This window comes from Leopardus geoffroyi, chromosome A1 (genome assembly GCF_018350155.1).
Source record: "Leopardus geoffroyi isolate Oge1 chromosome A1, O.geoffroyi_Oge1_pat1.0, whole genome shotgun sequence".
Classification (NCBI taxonomy): domain Eukaryota; kingdom Metazoa; phylum Chordata; class Mammalia; order Carnivora; family Felidae; genus Leopardus; species Leopardus geoffroyi.
In genome coordinates, this window is record NC_059326.1 from 27,738,134 (window position 1) to 27,759,189 (window position 21,056).

Genomic DNA, 21,056 nt, shown 5'->3' on the forward strand with positions numbered 1-21,056 from the left:
GTTTCAGAGTACTGTACAAACTGTCTCCCCATCTGTCCCATTTGCTACCTCTGGAGCTCAGGTCCCTTCTGCATCTAGTTTTTTTTTTTTTTTTTTTTTTTTTAATCCAACTATGTTAACCTTTCATTTGGAATGTCACGGTTTTGTCCCCTCCTTCCTACTTCCCATGCTGTTGCCTTAGCTCAGATTTCCCACCTAGATTATAATAACTAGGCTTTCAGTTTCTCTCTCAGATTTCAGCCTCTTCGTTTTTCAATCTGTCTTTCACATTGCTGACAGAACTTTCTCAAACATATTATTACATAACTGCCCTACGGAAAAACCTTCTGTGCCTCCCACATTGCCCACAGCAGGGTTCTCAAAAGGTGGCCCCAAACCAGCCCCATGGGTATCTCTAGGAAACTTGTTAGAAATGCAAATTCTTGGGCAAGCTGAGGGCTAGGCAGCAATGATTCTCCAGGCAGCCTTGGTCAGTAATTGATCAAACATTCAAGAAGTATTAGTTTCATACACGGTCTGTGCAAGACATTGGGCAATGATTCGACTATGGAATGGAGATTTTTTCCTTCCAAATTTGGACTTGCAAGACTCTGTATCTGTAGGTCTGGGGGGTGAGTCTCAGCATCCATATTTTTAGAAAGCTCCCAGACGATTCTGATGTGTAGTGGGTTGATCATGACTGTCCTAATGCTGGCTATACAAAAATGAGAGAGATCTCTTCCGTCCCATAACCTATGTGGTAGGAGACACGTAAGCAAACGCTAATGCCGCCATCATAAATAACAAGAGCTTGCTTCCCCTCTTTTGGGCTTTCTTTGGCTTTTGATTTCACTTTCGGCTTTTGATTCCACTTCACATTTCCTTTAACTTGAAAGTATGTGCACAACAACGTAAGGCAAAATTTTGTTCAGATGATTTTATTTATTCACCTAATCTCTGGCGTTCCAAGGTTAATCTATTGTTCAGGGTCTCAAATTTCCAGCAGTAACCTCAAATTAGGGGTTACCTATTACACAGCCCTAAAGTATCTTTGAGGGTTCTAGTCCCCTTGCGGCTACCTCCTCATCCGGCGTCCGTGGTTGACCACAGGTGGCTGCGAGACCTTGAATCACCACGGGTAGGGGCGGAGCAGGCTCACTTCTCCCCGCCAGGGCGGCGCAGCGAGAGCCTTCACCCGCGCTGAGGTCAGAGGGCGCCCGAGTGGAGCCCAAATGGGGAAGTCCTCCGGGGGCGGGCGCACCTGCCGCTGCTGGCGGGAAATCGAAACTCAAGCTGTTGAAACCGCTGCCCCTGCCCTTTCGAATCTCATCTCGAGACTCCCGAGGCGTCTCAGCCCGCGTCCCCGCCGCAGCGGCGGCCGGGCACCCGCGGACTCAGAGCTATGTTCACCCGCACTCGGGTGGTGGGCTCCGGGCTCGGCGCCCCCCCCGCCCCCCGCCCGGCCCGGGACCCCCCCGGGCGGCCTCGGGAGCCGGGCCAGCTGCAAGGTCCCAGACCGGGTTCGCAGGCGACCCCCCAGAGCCCTTCGCAGGAGAGCCCACGGCTCGCCGGCCAGCGGTGGTAAGTACTTAACAACCTGGCTTGGGGGCGGGAGCCCAGACCTCAGACAGACTCGCGAGCACTTTCTTGATCATCGGAGTTTGAAACCACGGGGGCCCAGTAACGGGGTTTCTGAGAGAGTGCAGGCTCGTTTGCCTACCCAAAAGCTTTCAGGAATTATTACCTTATAAATTGAGTGTGCCAGTCTGCGGTTCTTTGCTAAATAACAGCTCTCGTTCCTTTCAAGAACATTGCTTCCCCAATTCTCGTGACTGGCTACAGGATTGAAAAGACGTGTGGAGAACTCGCCTGAGCTTCCTACGAACTTTACAGGTGTCTCCAGAACTCATACTCTTTAGCATGAATTATTGTTTTCCTTCCTGGTTTAAACCGTCGATGCCCTCAAGTGGTGTCTCCGCGTCAGCTGCCGGGGCAAGGGCGGAGAGGGAATGTGTTATGGGGTAGATGCTCCAAATGCTGGCTCTGGGAGCACGCTTGCATCTCAACCAAGTTCCCAGATAAATGACCTCTTACGACCAGAGGAGTGGGACCGGGTGAGGTCGAGAGTGGCCGCAGGGTTTCCTGTCATGTAGGTAACCTCGATCTTGGTCTTTGGTTCAGAGTCTACAGTTGGTACCCTGAAAACGTTTGTTACGTCGCGTCAGTGATCCTCGCTTTCCTCCCAATGGAAGGAGCTTCTTTAACAGGATAGTATGGCTACACAGGGCTCCGGAAGTGCTGCTTCTGTGCATTGGAATCCTCTGAGTAGTTTCATTTTCAGTTCCCCCCTTTCCATCAACTTGTAGTCGCACAAAAGACCTGCTGGTTGCCAAGGAACAGTGTATCACCATATGACCCGTAAACGGTAACTTTTCTTTCATCCCTTAACTTTGAAAGAAGTCATGAGTACTGGGCTTTTGATATTATTCCACTTAGGGTTGCCCTTAGATGGGGTTGGTGACCCGGGTGGTTGCAGTTAGAGATTGCCTCATTTGTCACCTTTGCGGAATGAGAGGTGTCTTGCTACGATAGAGGTTCATTAAATTCAAGTAATCTCAGTAAGCTGTAGCATTTAATGTAGCAGAGGTCATGGGCATACAGTCTCAGGTTGATGATGAACGCCCTTTACATGCCTTTTTGTTGTTAAAGAGCATCTAGTTAGATACAGTCATTTATTTGCAAGCTCATATCATCTCATAAATATTAGCATTTGCATCTATCTGTTTTTTCTTTCCCTTTTTTTTTTCTTTTTTCTTTCTTTCTTTTGTTTTTTTTTTTTTTGTTTTTTTTTTTGTTTTTTTTTTTTTGGCCGTCAACATCCCCAGAATCTTGCTGGACGAAATTGCTCGGAAAGGGGCGGTTTTCTAATTCATTGTCCAGGCCTCAATACCTGAAGAACTCACTGCATACTATTTTGTGATTTTTAAGATTTGCCGGTAGACCGTTAGAGAGTACATGGGAGAGTTGGCTTTCACAGAGCTCTTTTATTTTATTTTTTATTTTTTTTTCAACGTTTATTTATTTTTTCAACGTTTATTTATTTTTGGGACAGAGAGAGACAGAGCATGAACGGGGGAGGGGCAGAGAGAGAGGGAGACACAGAATCGGAAACAGGCTCCAGGCTCTGAGCCATCAGCCCAGAGCCCGACGCGGGGCTCGAACTCACGGACCGCGAGATCGTGACCTGGCTGAAGTCGGACGCTTAACCGACTGCGCCACCCCGGCGCCCCAGAGCTTTTTTATTTTCAAAAAATGCGAACCGGTTGCAATACGTAGAGCGTTATGAGAGTCATTCCCTTTTAGGTGTTCAGTAGAGGAGATCCTGTTTGGACCACTCCGAATTCTTACATCTCCATTAGTCACTCCTATTGTTTATTCTCACTTGTATCCTTTAATGGGACTGGAAAACCAAGGAAAATGGTTGAATGGTAAATAATAGTAAAATGCACACACAAACCCTAAAAGAGGGCTTTATTCTTTTTTTTTTTTTTTTGGAGCGGAATTATAGCATTTTCTGGTGGGAAGTAGAGAAAAAGGAAGGATGAAGTGCTTAATAAGCTTCATTTGTTCATTCTCAATATGCGCTTATTTACATGACAAAGGATTGGGATTTCACCTTGTATTGTGCACATCTTTCCATTCATTCCTTAGGGAAGTGCCAGTGAGGGCACAGGAGCATGGGCTTTGATGCCAGACTCCCATGTTCTCATTCTGCCATTACTTGCTCTCTGAACTTCAGCAAGGTGCTCAAGGACTTTATGCCTCAGTTTCCTCATTACTTAAAATGAGATAATACCAGCCTCTGAGGGCTTCTTTATTTGTGTGTAGGTGTATGCGTAAAACAGAACTTCATGCCTGGCAGGAAGGAAATGTCCAGTAAATGTGGGATGCTGACAACCTGAAATTCATTTAACAGATGTTAATTGATCAAGTACTGTGCCGTCACCCTGAAGCGGAGTATTCGTGCATTGTAAAAACACACTGGTTTAAAACACCTACTTCCACGTGGAGATGTTAAGGCAATCTCTTAATATTTTAAATGACTCCTGAGAACCTCCAAATAGACTCTAAGGCAAGGCTGTGTTCTTGACTATGTTTGGATTTAAATAATTATAAGTGCTAATTCATGTTGGCTTTCCCAATTATTTTTAGTTGGTGATTTTTATCTTGTCCCTAGGTATCATAAGCAATTTACACAGATTTAAAGAGAAGAAAGGCTTATATATACTTCGAATCCAAAGTAACAATTTACCTTCACTGTCCCTTTCAATATTTTGCTTTTGTAAAAAAATTTTTTTAAATGTTTGTTTATTTTTGAGAGAGAGTGAGAGAGCACTAGCAGGGGAGGGTCAGAGAGAGAAAGAGAGAGAGAGAGAGAGAGAGAGGGAGACACAGAATCCAAAGCAGTCTCCAGGCTCTGAGTGTCAGCCCAGAGCCTGACATGGGGCTCGAACCCACAGACTACAAGATCATGACCGGGGCTAAAGTTGGATGCTTAAGCAACTGAGCCACCCAGGCGCCCCAATATTTTGCTTTTTTGCAAATATCTCCCACTCACTTATATAATTTCTAGATAAGTATATGATTAAGGCATGGGTTTAATCTTATATATGAAGAAGGAGATTTTTCACCTGACTTTACCCAATTCTGGGCAATAGACTCTTGCTTGTGATAGCAACACAGGGTTCCCTCAGCTCAGGTACTTGTCTATAATCATACCCGGAAATAGTCCTTTAGCTTGATGCCATTTAAAGTAAATAAAAAGATATTCTGAAAATGAACCTATAATGTGGAGTCTTGCTATACAATTTACTTTAACATCAGGTGAACTGAATTTGTATATAAATTAACATATTTGTGGCCTACTTTATGCTGAGAACTGAAGAGAGTTAAAGATAAGCAATAAAATAACATATGTAACAGTTAACGTGTGAAAGTGTGTTATGTATATGAACTCAGTCCTCACAACAATCCTGTAAGAAGAGAGGATCTCTGGCTCTGGATATTTAATTACGAATTCAGGGACAAATAACTACTCAACAAGAGATAAGCCCTCATATGGCTTATAGTCTAATTGATGGGGTACACAGTTATTAGATAATTATAGGAATAACAGTATATGCACTATAAAGGAAAGCCAGGGTCTGAGTTCGTCTTGGGAGCAGGAGAAGCATTACCAAGAAGTGATGTTTGCGCCGCAGTCTACAGGCTGGTTAGGAGGCGTGTGGTTTTTTTTCTGACATCAAACACATTATTCCAGCACCAACCAGCTTCAGTTCAATTCAGTTCTGACACTACCCAGAGTTAGTGCAGACCCCACAGGTTAGAGCTCAGTTTCACAAAACTGCCCCTGTTTCAGACACCAGCCACAAATGGGGTCCCCAAACTACCCACACTTCTGCCTGGCTGACTACAGATGTGGGGGTTTCCGTGACCTCTCTTCCCCTAGTTTTCTAGAACGAATCAGAGAAATCATGGAAACTGTTGTGCTTACGATTACAGTTTTATTATTAAGGATACAATTCAGGAACAACCAAATGGGACAGATGCAAGGGTAAGGTAGGAGGGTGGGGCATTGCACAGAACTTCCATGCCCTGTTTAGGTGGGCCACCCTCTCTGCACTTGGATGTTTTCACCATTCTGGGGGCTCCTCAGTCCCTATTCAAGAATTTTTATTTAGCTCCATTACACAGGCATAGTCGATTAAATCATCCTCTAATCTCATGGTTGGTTTTCCTGGCAAATCACTCCTATCCTGAAGCATTCTGGGGTCCTCTCGTTAGCATATAATCAACACTCTTATCACGTGGAATCCCAAGGATTTTTGGAGATCTGTGCCGGGAACCAGGGTTAAGGTCTAAGTATTTATCTGTTATTATACCACAGGAGTTTATGTGGCCCCTATGACAGCCAGGGAAACTTTGTGTTCAGATGTCCTTCAAAAGAACTTACTGTGGGGAGCATAGTCAACTGGTAGCCTCAGCTGCCACCGTCCATTATGCCCTTTGTTCTGAGAGCACTCTTATTCTGCACCCTTCCAGCCAGTGTCCGAACTTTCCAGGGTACTCATGTAAGCGTGTTCCTGGCCTATGTGGGACTTCTCTATTGGGCAGCTTTTGCCAGAAGACTCCCCACTGAACTCTCCGAGATTTTCTCAGAACTATACAGCAGTCTGAGGCTCTTCCCGCTCAATCCCCCCCTCCCCTCTCTCCTTTCATAGGTATCAGACCTGCTCATGTTCTTGAGGCTTTCACTGCCTACCCGTGCGCATTCCACTTTGGTCCTTCCTAAGCGTTTTCCCCCAAAACATCTTGCATGTCTAATCCTGTCCTGATGTCTTCGAATTGGAGGACCCAAGCTGACACAGCCTCTCAGATACACCACAGCCCTGCTTACTAACTGCTCAGACTCGATGCTGTTGAAGTGCTATATAAGTATACTAGGGAAACCCACTCCTTTTTCTTATTTCCTCCCTTTGCAGTTCTAGTTCCCTCATTTCCTTACTCAAAACTTCAATACTTTTCCCAGTTTGCTGTGCTCCAGGGAAGGAAATAAACCTGGTAACTCATACCCTTTGTCCTCAAAGTCTCAAGGAACAGTGAAGGGAAATAAAGGATGGCTTGATAAGACCACTTATTAATGGCCACTTCCCAGTTTTTCTCTCTTTTCTCCTTAAAGAACACTGTGAAACATTAGTATTAAGCATTTTATAGATATAGGATGGGGTATAAAGTGGAATATATGATCATATAGTCATTAAGTTATAGCGTTCAATTTTTATGAGCATCACTATTGGAATAATTGTTGAGTATATTCTGAATCCTGAAATATAATGTCTTATGTCTAAGACAGATCATCAAAAACTTATGTTCTTGACTCACCTCACTTGATTCTGAACTGGCTACATAAAATAGTCTTAAATTAAGTACAAGTTTTTACAAACTTATAAGAACTGCTTTCACTATTTCTTCTTCACCGCAATGCCCCAAATTTCTCTTCTGAATCCTCATATGACTCTGAGAAAGTAAGCTTTTGTTTATAGATGTTAAATGGCATGAAAGCATCAGGTTATTATTCCTCCCTGGGGTTGGAGAGCTCCAGGCCCTTTTAGTGCTATGAAATAATAGTACATGGGAAGAGAAAAATCTATGATTGATTCCGATGAGTAATCTTCTTGACGGCTCAATATAGATGGCTATTCATTAGAGGACTATAACTCAATCTTCAGGCAAGGCTCATAAGCATTCAGAAAGTTTGTAAAACAACAGTGTTTAACTCTTAATGATAATTATATGGCTCAATGAGCTTGTTAGGTGTCTCAATGATTACTATATTCTACTAGCAAACTAATCAGGAGAACTCTGCCTATCTGACTTATTTTTGAAATGAGCTGTATGGCAAAGCATTCCAATACTGTGGTAGCTTAAAGTAAATTACTTGTGACCTAGAATAGTCAAGGTGGGCACCCCAAGAGAATAAAACCGAAATAACAATCAATAGCTTGAACTCTTATGTCTTGAACTCTTAACCATGTGCTAGACCTTGTACTATGCATGTCCTATAATTGCTTTTTCTTGATACAGTAAACACTTTGCCACTTTACAGTTGAGGAAACTGAGTCTTTGGAGATTAAATGACGTCCTGGAATCTCATGGCTTTTTTTTTTTTAGTAAAAGAAGCAGCACTCAAACCTGAGTCTATCTACCTAAGTCTAGATCCCGAACATGATACAGAGCGGGAGGAAGGAGTGGGAGTGCAGCTAGTTAAGCTTCCATCAATTGTCATATTTTCACATCAAGAAAATAGAAATTCTGTAGGCTAAAGGGAGTGGCATTGTACAAACGGTAATGTGACCTTTATGTACAGCTTTAAAATTATTTGGACAAAGAAGTCGTTTGCAAGAATGAAGTTTCTGTGGGGGTTCTCTTGTCTCTGCTGCTTTTCTTTTTTATTTATTTATTTATTTTTCAACGTTTATTTATTTTTGGGACAGAGAGAGACAGAGCATGAACGGGGGAGGGGCAGAGAGAGAGGGAGACACAGAATCGGAAACAGGCTCCAGGCTCTGAGCCATCAGCCCAGAGCCTGACGCGGGGCTCGAACTCACGGACTGCGAGATCGTGACCTGGCTGAAGTCGGACGCTTAACTGACTGCGCCACCCAGGCACCCCTCTGCTGCTTTTCTTAAATGACAGCTTGGTGGGCTTGCATTAAAATAATTCTCTTACTGTTTCTGTTTATGAGCAACCTAAACAGCATCCTGCCTTCCAGTGATCTTTCAGACTTCTGACCAAAGGCTAGTGTATGCAATGCATCTGACGTTCATGATCTGGTACAGGTGTGGGTAGGTACGAGTTTATATATAACTGAAAAAGTCTTCACAAAACAACGCTCACCTTTCTTCTATGTGATGAACACTGACCTTTTCTACACTCATTTGTTAAAAATAAGCCCATTAAATTGGTTTCATGACCCATTAGTGGGTTACCTGTATAGTGTGAAAAGCATGGTTCTGTGCGTAGCAGAAGAGATTGCTGGGGTGGATGGAAAGGAGAGACAGTCTGGTTTGCTTAGATCCACTTTCTCTTCCTGTTTAGACAGGAGGATCGAAATTATGGTGGTGTTTAGAAGGAATTTCCAACTTTTCTGCACTGGATTTCACCCCTCGGGATGGAATACATTTGGCAGTCCGCCAAGTCTTGGGGCGCAATCACTTTTGCTCAAATACAATATCAAAAATGAGTGGGCATTTCTCAAAAAGTCTTTGACAGCTAAAACAGTGAAACAATAAATCAACAGGATGATGAAAGCCTGAAAATACATAATACCTGCAATAATCAGTAGACGCATAGCAGAAATGAGAAAAAAGAAACTTAGTTCAATTACACAGTAAGGTTACTTAACTCAAAGTCAGTAGAATGCTGTAAGGTTATACATATTGTTAAGGTTAATTGCGTCTATTCAGAATCTATTTGAATCTGAAACAAAAGCTTAACAGGAAAAAAAAAATCATCAAAGATGAAGACTGCTTTTGAAGGGTCTGTTCTGTATCAGAGAATCAGCTAATGACAATCTTCCTTTGTTCTGTAATGTTCATAATTTTCCCCCCAAATATGAAACTTAAAAGGCAGTCCGTTAAAATCCGATAGAAAACCTAACGACGTTTATCATCATTAACACTCAAGGGCTAGTATTGCCCAGTGTATATTTTACTGGTGCACCAGAGAGTGGAAATCCTATGCGACCTAATCTTGTAAGCAAATCTGAGCCCCTGCTTGAAGTCTGAATTTTAAATATTTCCTCATTGAAAAATTCTTTTTTTTTTTTGGAATGTTTCCCCTGATTGTAAAAATAAAGTTATGCCTGCTTATTATAAGAACTCAAACATTACAAAAATAATATACAAAGTGAAAGTTCCCTGCAATTCTAATCCTTAGGAAGAAACACTTCAAATGGTTTGATATGATGACATTTTAATTAATTAATTAATTAATTTTAATGTTTATTTTTGAGAGAGAGAGAGCGCGCATGAGTGGGGGAGGAACAGAGAGAGGAGACACAGAATCTGAAGCAGGCTCCAGGCTCTGAGCTGTCAGCACAGAGCCTGGTGCGGGGCTTGAACCCATGGACTGTGAGATCATGACCTGAGCCGAAGTCAGATGCTTAACCAGTTGAGCCGCCCAGGTGCCCCAAGACATATTTATTTTTAAAGTGTAGGCTGTGCTTTTTGACTCTTTAGGCCAAGTAGAAAGTCTTAGAGCCATTATGCCTTCTGATTTCTATTGCCAATAGAAGGTGACAGGCAGGAGAAGATATGTTCTCTTTCTAATCTTTATTTTAAAATGTGATTGCCCGCTAACTTACAGGAAGATTCTATTCTCGCATTGATTTATTATTTAGTTGTGCAAGGAAACAGCCCTTGTTCTAACAATGGAATCTTGGATAATATCTTTTATGTAGTACTCTTCCCCCACGTTTCACCTGACTATCTAATCATGAGGAAGTCATCAATGTTTCACATTCAGATTGTGAGGCATTCTATAAATTCTATTAGACAGTTTACCTGGTGTATTAGGGTTCTCTAGAGAAACAGAACTAATAGATTACATATATGTACTATATATTATATAGATTATCATTATAAATATATAATATTTATTACGTATATAATATGTATTGTATATGTAATATGCTTATATATTGTATATGTTTGTATTAAGGGATTATTATTTCATATATATAAAGGAATTTATTATAAGGTTATAAGTTATTGGCTCACATAATTATGAAGGCTGAGAGGTCCCACGATCTGTCATCTGCAAGTTGGAGACCCAGGAAAGCCACTGTGTAGTTGGAAGTTCTAAAACCGAGAGAGCCATGGTGTACATTCCCCTCTAAGTGTGAAGGCCTGGGAACCAGGAGTACCACGGACAGGAGATCAATGTCTCAGCTCAGCAGTCAGGTTGAAATTGGTTTCCACCTTCCTCTGCCTTTCTTGTTCTGTTGAGGCCCTCAAGGGACTGGATGATGCCCCCCCCCACCAAGAGGAAGGGCCATCTGCTTTACTCAGACCATGGATTCAGATGCTTACATTTTTCAGAAACACCCTCATGGACAACCCAGAAATAACGTTTAGCCAGACACGGGGGTATCCTGTTGCCAGGTCAAGTTGACACACAAAGTTAACCATCACACCTGGACTCTTCAGAATTGTTAGTCATGAAAGGAAGAAAAAAGTCAAGGAAACAGTCCAGGATTATAGGAGTCTATAGAGACTTGTCAAAAAACAGGTGTGTGTAACCCATGATTGGATCCAGGGTGTGGTGGGGGTAGGGAAGAATACTTAAAAAATTGGAACAGTTTAGAAATTTGTACAGAGACTACATAGTAATATTAATTTCCTTGGGTGTGATAGTTTTTAATGTGTAAGTAGGGGAATGTCTTTGTTCTTGAGAGACACAGGTTAAAGTATTCAGGGTTATGCATTAATGACTCTGCAGCTTGCTTTTATATGGTTCAGAAAAAATAAACATGAAGGGAGTGAAAGAAATATGGCCAAACGTGAGCAATTGGTAAATATAGGTAAATAGTATATGGGTTCTCATTTTACTAATATTTTAATTTTGCTTATAGGCTTAAAATTTAAGATACAAAAATAATTTCAGGTGATATTCTAAAGTTTTTTATGCCTCTCTCTTTTTTCCTTTATTCTTTTGGAATCTGGATAAATTAAAAGGAAGTTTGTCATGGAGCTGTATACTTAAGATTTGTGCAGTTTGCCTAAAAATATTATATCTCAATAAATAATTTAGCAAAACACCTGGGCTCAGAACCATGCTGTCTTTTACAGAAGACTATATACTAATCTTGAACGAGAGATTTATCAACACTACTTTGTTTCATGTAGTGGTTCTTATGACTCCTAAGACATGGGTGAAAGGAAACAATCAGGAACTAGGATATAGATGTGAGTGGCAAATGCCAGAACCAGGAGGTAAAAAGACAGAAAAACTAACTCACATACATTGTTGAAGAAGATGGGGCAAAGAAATGGAATCGCAGCATATGATTCAGGGCTAGGTTTCATTACATATGGTAAAGGAGGTGTCATATTACACATAGGTTATATGTAATTATTATATTACAATTACATATAATACAATATCTCCAATTAGGTGTCTTAAGCAGAGATGGCTTTGTCTATTTGTTTCTCGCCTATGAGAGAGGTCTGAAGGTAGCTAGCCTACGGGTGATGTAGTACAAATAACAGGAAGCCATAATAGAACATATATTTTCTAGCATTGTCCTAAGTACTTTATGTCTGTACTCTAAGAAGTAGGTAGTGGTTAGCCCCATCTCACAGGTGAAAAAAATAGAAAAACTTAGTAATTTGCCCAAAGTTGTAGGTAGAACGTAACGGAATTAGGGTTTCAAGCCAGGCAGTTTGGCAATAGATTACCACTAATGTGGAGGTTTTATAGTCTCAGAGCACCAGATTGCTTTTGTCTTTCTGTTCTGCCATTTTTAAAAATGTTTATCTATTTTGAGAGAGAGAGAGAGCGAGAGAGCGAGAGAGAGAGAGAGAGAGCACGCGCATGCATACGTGGGGGAAGGGCAGAAAGAGAGGGAGAGAATCTCAAACAGGTCTGCACTGTCCCTGCAGAGCCCGACACTGGGCTGGAACTCCCAAACCGTGAGATCATGACCTGAGCCAAAATCAAGAGTTGGATGCTTAATTGACTGAGCCACTCAGGTGCCCCTCAGTTCTACCATTTCTTTTCTTTTTTTTTTCATTTATTTTTATTTATTTTGATAGAGATAATAGAGAGCGAGTGGGGGAGGGGCAGAGAGCGAGGGAGACAGAATCCCAAACGGGCTCTGTGCTGATGTGGGGCTCAAACTCAGGAACCGTGAGATCATGACTGGAGCTGAAGTCAAGAGTCAGATACTTAACTAGTTGAGCCACCCAGGTGCCCCATTTCTGCCATTTCTGATGCATATCTGCCATATTCAAGTTGCCTCGTTGACCAAGATACCTGTCTGAGCACCAGCTACCACTTCAGCCTTCCAGGTAGGAGAAAGCAACAAAAAAGCTTTTCCTGCCTGTCTCCATTTAAAGGAGCTTTCCTAGAAACCTTTCTCAATAGCTTCCCCTTACATTTCAGGTTTCCCAAACTTAATAGCATGGTCACACCTAGCTGTAAAAAAGGTTGTGGACTGTAGTCTTTTAATTGGGTACTTTGTGAAGCTGAATAATACAAAGGTGCCATTTAATAAGAAGGAGGTGAAAAATCAATGGTTGGGTAGGGCCAGCATCTTTCCTAGTTTAAGAATTGAGGAGAGTCAGGCACCAGAACAGAAATTAATCATTTGATCATACTGTTTCTGGGATTTTGGAAATGCAAATGAGATAGCTAAGGAAGAAAAATTTAAATGTCCACATTCCTGTTCAAAGTATTGATTTTTGAGGACTATTGTTTATTTATTGTTTTAGAGTTTTGTTCTGGTTAATATTCTGTGCAAAGCTGTATTTTTATGCTTTGTACATGGTGCAGTATTGTTTAAAACTGTGAACAATTGAAACACCTGACATAGTTGAGTGGCTACATTATGATGCATCCATGTTGTGAAATACTATGTAGCCATCTAATATTAAGCTTGTTACATGAATAGTTGGGAAAGCACCTACAAGTGAAAGTAAGACATAAAATTGGACTTAAGATAGGTTTGCAACGGTGTAATAATATGTACAGAATATAGATTGGACTGAAATTCACTCAAATGAAACTAATTGTCATCTCTGAGGCGTCAGATTATGAGTGCCTTTTAAATACTTAAAAATATATTTTGTGATTTTCTTCTATAAGCATATGTCTTTCAAAATCAGAAATAAAAGATGAATTTTGTTTTTAAATGTTTTATGCAGAGATTTAGATAAAAATCCCTCATGCCTTGCATTTGTCTCTGACCCAGGAGTCTCATGGCTTTTGCCTGTATCTATGAAACAGTAACATGGCTAAGGTTAGCTTGTTAGGTTAAGCAAGTAGTTTGCAAGTAGGCTCAAATCAAGTCCCAGATCCAACATCTCTATGTTCTGAAAATATGAATTCAATTTCATACATTTTGCAAGTATACCTAACAGTTGGTTCCCATCTCCACTCCCATCATTAGTTTTTGGCCTCTTAAAGATGGTGAGTCTCGATAATACTATGTTTCATATATATTCTTTGTATCTTTAGAGTGAATCCTTCTTGCTTTTCTCAAAGCCCTTATCATTTATGTCTGTATATGTGTTTTAAGTGATTAAATGTGACATCTTTCAGGTCTACCCTGTATGGTTGTGCAGGTTGGTAACTACACAAACTTGTCTGGCGAAGGTAGTAATTTGGAGCTGAAATACATACCAAACCATGCACCCTAGTGTAGGGTTACCTCTACCTGAAAGAAGGAGCACTTTTTTCTCATTTGCATAAATTTTCCATATCCCACTAAACCACGAGCCTACATAGGAATGCTGGGATGGAGGGTGTGTGTGTGTGTGTGTGTGTGTGTGTGTGTATACCTTTTCGACTTTCCATAAAGTTATCCTATGCACAAAGGTGCTGATGACCTGTGATCTCTTGTGTATCTTTTCCCTCTGGGTGTCTGTTCTGCCCTCTGGGTATCTATTCAGTTGTCCACCAGAAGCTGTGAGTTCAAGAACTAACTTGCTTCACATCAGCTTCTTGGATGTGTAGACAGTGTTTTGGGCTCTGCAGATATTGAAGTCAAAGAATTCATGAGCCCTTCTTCACTGGAGTTGTGGAGTGCTGGATCAGGGTTGGTGTAACAGGTGTAGTGGTTAAGTATGATTTACTCAGCTGGATCTTGTTATTTTTTGTTTTTCTTGGGAATATGGTCTGTTTATTAAACTTTTGGAAACCTGAATGCTTCAAGTTTTGACACATGTTGGCTAAAAACAGTAAGCTTCAGATGCCTATATTGAAGGTCATATAACAAAAACCAATATGGAAAGCCATAGCAAGAAAAATCCAGTGCCTTTGATTAACCAAAAATCTTTTTTTTCAAGTTCATGCAAGGTTAAGGTTTTCTTGAACTAAGAAAACCTCAAACTAGTTTTTTGAAGAATGGTAGACTTTACATGTCTCCTATACTGTTTGAAAAGATGTGTTTGTTACTTAATCTTCTGTTTCTGAATTTTTGCTCCTATGTTTCTTTTTCAGTCAAACCAGTGTTGTTCCTAATTAGAAATTTAAATTACATCTGCTGCAGTTTGTACACACCAGGGGATATATTTATGTAATACTTTTAGCCAGCCAAGATATTTTTCATAACTTCAGCATAACATTTTCATAGGGCGCTTATTGATGAGATGTTATAAAAATTGTGCAAGAATGGACACGAGAGAAGCAATTGTGTAGCTCAGGAGAGACCTTGCAAGAAAAACATTTCTTAAATATATTTTTCTTCTCTCTATTTTTTTTTGTATGGTGCAGGAACACATTTTCTCTTTGTCTTCTGCTCTTCTTTATATGTTCTCCCTCAGTATGTCTCCTGGATGTGTGCTGTTGGAAAGTGAAAATAATCTTACAAATTGCGAGATTTCATTAAATTTCAATGAGGTAATTAAGGAAACTCATTTTCAAAGATATACATTTACTTCAGTGGCTTGAATGTTGCTTAATCGGGAAATGCCCAGAATACTAAATATAGGCAGGTTGGGCTTGTCTGGATCAGCATCTTTGAGAGTCAGGCTGTTGAAAGGGAAGACATGCAGGTTAAAACAGCAGAGGCCCTTGCTGTGGGTGGAAATTAATTGGCTGAAAACATGAATAAGTTATACTTGCTATTCATGTCAAGAAAAAGGGAGGAGAGAAGGGACGGATATTTGTATCTACCAAGGCATTACTCTCTGCCACATGATAATAAAAAACCTAAAAAACAGATCCTTAGAAGTAGGCTCCTCTTTCCATAGCAAGTCAGAGGACTAGAAGAAGCCCAAACACTTGCCATGCTTTCTTCTGAATATTATGTTTCAGATTTGGCAATTTCAGCCGAGAAAATGTTACTAAGAAGGTTACTAAGGAATTCTCTAACATGAAACATTTATTACTGGGACCTCTCCTTGAGCCTGGGGTTATGTTAAAAGGCTTTCAAGTTAAAAGGCTTTGAATTTAGGGTTGGATAATTCTTTCCCTCTTTTCATGGCCCCACACTATGTCTGGGTACGTGTAGGCTACACAAATTGCAATAGATTGACCGCAGTTCTATTCCTAAAACTGAAGATGCTACTGTGATGTTATCAGACTTGAACATATTCAGATTAGATATTGTGGAATAAGATCTTTTACTTATAGAATGATTTTTCTTTCCAGATCTTTAACGAAATTTAAATTTTGGGCATAAGGGTGGCCCATGGGACTTGGAAAATTCTCTGTGAAGCTGCTCTTGGTAAAGCCCTAGCAAAGAAACCCTTCTTTGGCCATTTCAGACCCTGTCTTTTAAACCTCAGCTAGCTATACTTCTCATTTCTATCCCTCTGTGACTGTCCCCCACCTTGAATTTCTACTTAATGTCCTCTTACTTTGACATTTGTTTGGATATTCTTGTGGTATGCTCCAGAGGCTTCAGAAATTGTTCCTAACTAAAATATAAGCTCCATTAAAGTGATTGGTCTGCTTTTTCATATCTCCCTTCATTCTTCATAAACCCCTTAATGTGAGTCCATAAATAGGTGCTCAGTAAAGTAGGTTACTTTGGAAGTCTATCAAGAGGCTGGAAATGAGTGACGATCATATCTTCTACTCTCTGTGTCAAGCTGAAGGGTTAGCTGCAAACACCCAACTAATCTAAAACAAAAGTCCTGCATTTGAGTCTGAGTACCATTGCTTAATTAACCTTGTGACCTTCGGTGTGTATCTGTATCTATATCTTTATCAATGATTTAACCCCTGAATTCCCATAAGTCTAAATGTTCAAATATAACTTGATTGATCTACAGCAGTGGTTCTCATAGTGTGGTCTCTAGATCAAGAACATCAACATTGGGGCGCCTGGGTGGCTCAGTCGGTTAAGCGTCCAACTTCGGCCCAGGTCATGATCTCTGGTCCGTGAGTTCGAGCCCCGCGTCGGGCTCTGTGCTGACAGCTCAGAGCCTGGAGCCTGCTTCAGATTCTGTGTCTCCCTCTCTCTATGACCGTCCCCCGTTCATGCTCTGTCTCTCTCTGTCTCAAAAATAAATGGATGTTAAAAAAAAAAAAAAAGAACATCAACATTACCTGGGAACTGTTAAAAATGCCAGTTTTCACCCCTCGCCCCCGCCCCCAGACCTACTGAATCAGGAACTCTGCGCTTTAACTGACCCTCCAGGTGATTCCGATGCGTGCTAAAGTTTGAGAACTGCCGATCAGTGTAGAGTCAAATCCCTGGGTTGGCGAGAAGCTCTGTGCCACAATGTTGAGTAGAGTCAAATCCCTGGGATGGCAAGAAGCTCTGTGCCACGATGTTGCTAGACTTGAAGGATTGTGCAATCATGTCACGGCGAGCATTTAAATCCAGTGCCTTGCGTTTCATCTTTAAGGCTCTGTACAATGGCTCACCATTGCATCATATTCAAGTGTGTAGCCATTCCCCACAGAACTGCAGCTCCCAAGCTCCTATGAATTGAGGAGTGAAAAATCTTTCTTAGGGTGAACAAAGAATATGCAATGGACAAGGGATTAATTTTCAGTAGCAGCCTCCTCATTTTGTATTCATAACGTTGTATGCATGTGAGGCTACAAATGCAATGTCTGCTGATATATGTTAGGTAATTGGGCATCTTGCAGCCCCATTTGCATGCAAAGGTGATTGTACACTTCCCATTTACAAGTCTAAAATTAAAGCCCAGTTTGAAGCAGGCTGAAGTCTCACTGCTAGGAAAATAACAAGATAAGGAAGAAATGACTTCTGTTAATCAGCACTTTTGGCCTCTACTATTCAATCTTTGCTAATTTGTCCTTTGAAATTGTACATTCTGTGTTGAAGAGAGAGAATTCTAAGAGTATCTGGGGTTTTAAAAAAAACAACCTTCACTTACAAGCTGATTGTGTTTATTCATAGCATTCCCCCTAAAATTGTACCCACACATATGCTGCAGTCTGTTGCTCTGTGAGGTATTGGTGCTCTTGTGGGGCCACATCCATCATCTCAAAGAAGAGCCTCTCTCCCCCTGCCAAACAGATTTACAGACTGGGTCTGTGGCATCATTTCATTTCAGTTCAGCCCACAGTCATCAAGCAGGTACCCTGTGCCAGGCATTGTGCCAGAGGCTGGGTGGGTACAGATCAGTCAAGTTCCAGCCCTCAAAAGCTCACAGTATTTTAACAGCCTCCTGGAATCTCAGTGCTGTGTATATTTGGTTAAATGCCATCTTCCCAGATCCGCACCCCATGAGTTAAAATGCTTCAAGGATGCTTCTCTGAGCTCCTGATTATGTTCTATCTGTGTCCCCAGGAGAAGAGGAGACCTAGTAGATCCATGCCTAGGAGAGTCAGAGCCTGGAAGCACAAGATGTGGCCACATGGCCACTCACATGGGTCATGAAGAGAAGGTGGCCACGTTGCAAGTGGCATGTATTTCCAGTTTGTAGGACCAAAGAATGCATGAATGTTTTCTGTACTCCCAACGTGGGTCATGATGGAAGAGAATGCCCGGCTAACGCCATCTCAAAGGGACTTGCCCTTGAGTGCCACCTGGAGGAACGGTGGATCCCTACAAAGACAGTTTACTAGAGCGAACTGTGAAGCAGTCACTTGTCGGTCTTGATCAGTTGCTTTATATTTCCATATTTGGCCATGTGCACTCGTTTTACTTGACAACTAGATTGTAACCTCCCAGAGAACAGAGCTGGGTCTTAAGAAGATTATCTTCCACAGTACCTATTTGATGGTGATGATCATAAATACAGTATATTAGCAGCAAGAGTGTCTGGAAGTTATATGTATTAGTTTCTCATGATAATCAATTTGTTTCCTCTTTATTCCAGCACAGGCGCATATACCTTGATAACACCAAATGAAAACCGAAGAAATCAGATACAAAGGAGTATGTATATTTATTCATTTAACATTCAGAATGCTTCTCATCTTATAGAGTAGGATTGATTTACTTTGGTTTATGGTTTTCTTTTCTTTTTTTTTTTTTTAATTTTTTTTTTCAACGTTTATTTATTTTTGGGACAGAGAGAGACAGAGCATGAACGGGGGAGGGGCAGAGAGAGAGGGAGACACAGAATCGGAAACAGGCTCCAGGCTCTGAGCCATCAGCCCAGAGCCCGACGCGGGGCTCGAACTCACGGACCGCGAGATCGTGACCTGGCTGAAGTCGGACGCTTAACCGACTGCGCCACCCAGGCGCCCCTATGGTTTTATTTTCTGATACGTATAGACTCACCAAATCTTACAGAGTTTTTTCTTTTTTTAACTTTAGCAGCTTTAATTATAGCTTTTAAAATTATTCTATTGTTAATCCTTCTAAATTAGTTTCTCTATGTTAATAGCAGAACTCATAGCACAATGGCAAATCTCAGATTTCTGTTGGACTTAAACAATTTCACATCTATTGCCAATAAATTATCTAGTTCCCATGAAATTGGGTTGACTGCAGATATTTTTACAGGGCTATGAATACTTGCAGAGCAGATGAGTTATATATGAAACAGATCATGACATAATCTGTCCCCTTCTTGATCTGTCCTGTCCCATCCCTCCTTTTTTTTTAACGTTTTATTTATTTTTGAGACAGAGAGAGACAGAGCATGAACGGGGGAGGGGCAGAAAGAGGGGGAGACACAGAATGGAAGCAGGCTCCAGGCTCTGAGCCATCAGCCCAGAGCCCGACGCGGGGCTCGAACTCACTGACAGTGAGATCGCGACCTGAGCCGAAGTTGGATGCTCAACCGACTGAGCCACCCAGGCGCCCCATGTCCCATCCCTTCTTAATGGAATTTTTCTTTAACCTCTGTGCTCCCATAATTTTGTAAGTATCAGAGTCTGTCCTCAGCTGTTTTTATTTGAGAGCGTCCATTTCCTTGTTCTAGATTACAGCCTCTTTGAGGGCAGGGACTACACTTTACTCATTTTTGCCCTCCTTGTACCTAGTGGGTGCATAGCCTATTTGAAGTTGTACCGTAAAATAAATGCTGCCATTTAAATTACAGCATTATAACTTAGAGGTAGATGGAGAACTCAAGTTCAACCAGTTCACAAAGAAGTTATGAGGCCTGTTCAATTCAAGCTGTGGGGCTAGCCCTGACATTCTGTGCTCTCGTGTATTAGATCTTTTTTTTTTAATTAAAAAAATTTTTTTTAAATGTTTATTTTTGAGAGAGAGAGAGAGTGTGTGTGTGTGTGAGAGTAGGGTAGGGACAGAAAGAGAAGGAGACACAGAATCTGAAGCAGGATCCAGGCTCTGGGCAGTCAGCACAAGAGACCAACACGGGGCGCAAACCCACAGGCTGTGAGATCGTGACCTGAGCCGAAGTCAGACGCTTAACTGACTGAGCCATCCAGGTGTCCCTCTCCTTTATTAGATCTTGATAGGAAATTTAATATTGTGACTAAGAATGGACATACAGGCACAACGGGGAAGCAGTTGTCTAAATTAGAGACTTGAGTCTCCACCAGACATGTTGCACCCTGGATGGTACACCTGCATCAATGCAGAGTATGACGGTCATAGCTATGCAGACAGAGACTGTGGGTATTGCCAGCAACTGAACCAGCGACCCAACTGAGTCCCAAAGGTTCTGGCATTTTACGAGCTTGTGATTTAAATACTTTCCAGGAATTTATGCCTTAGTGTGGTCTGGATTTGGGGTATGTTTCAGGAGTTTTTTTTTCCCCTCTAATAATTAAAAATACTACATACGGCGTTTGAAACAATGGGGTCTAAGGTGGGGGAGATCTGGAGGCGCACTGAACAGAATTACTATCACGGGCGCCCCCTGCTGTCATGCAGAGTGTGTTATTTGGGCAGCGAGCACTGCTCCACCTAGAGGAGGCTTTCCTGCCTGGTGGTATGGAGTGCAAGGGGCTGGAGCCCTCACCCCTAGTTGCGGTAAGCTTGGGGGACGTTCGAAACACAGTGCTGTGGGCATCAGAATTCTCTGGGGCTTTGTTTACTGTGTGCAAAGAGTTCTCACTGACATACGAATATTCTAGTTTTGTACACACTCTCTATAGAAAATTCAAAAAGCTAATTGGATCTAGGGTTTTAAAAATGCCAGAATGAGAGGAAAAACAAAACTTTATTTTAGTAAGAGGTCAGGATTTTCCAAATTTGGACTTTCAGTTCATACTCTTGGAGAGAGAGAGAGAGAGAGCCTCAGGGGTGGGCGCAGCGTCGCCCCAAAGGGTGCCTTCCTTTCCTGGCTATTTTGTGCACTCATGCTTGCATGGAGTTAATTGCCCTCTGATGCTTGTTTCTTGTGCTATCAACGGAACTGTTTTCTTTTCACATTCTAATCATTGATGAT

At 41.5% G+C, this 21,056-nt stretch overlaps 1 protein-coding gene across 4 annotated transcripts in view; it reads left to right on the forward strand.

Moving 5' to 3' along the window:
• The first annotated feature begins 1,249 nt into the window (after window positions 1-1,249).
• Window positions 1,250-21,056, forward strand: part of EPSTI1 (epithelial stromal interaction 1) — a 99,103-nt gene continuing 79,296 nt past the window's right edge. The window contains exons 1-2 of one of the 4 annotated variants that reach the window (XM_045477541.1): window positions 1,250-1,560; window positions 18,567-18,625. In XM_045477541.1, the coding sequence (XP_045333497.1) occupies window positions 1,382-1,560; window positions 18,567-18,625 (238 nt within the window). In that variant the 5' untranslated portion in view covers window positions 1,250-1,381. The remainder of the gene's footprint in view (window positions 1,561-18,566; window positions 18,626-21,056) is intronic. The other 3 variants (XM_045477534.1, XM_045477550.1, XM_045477533.1) reach the window with 3 other exon arrangements.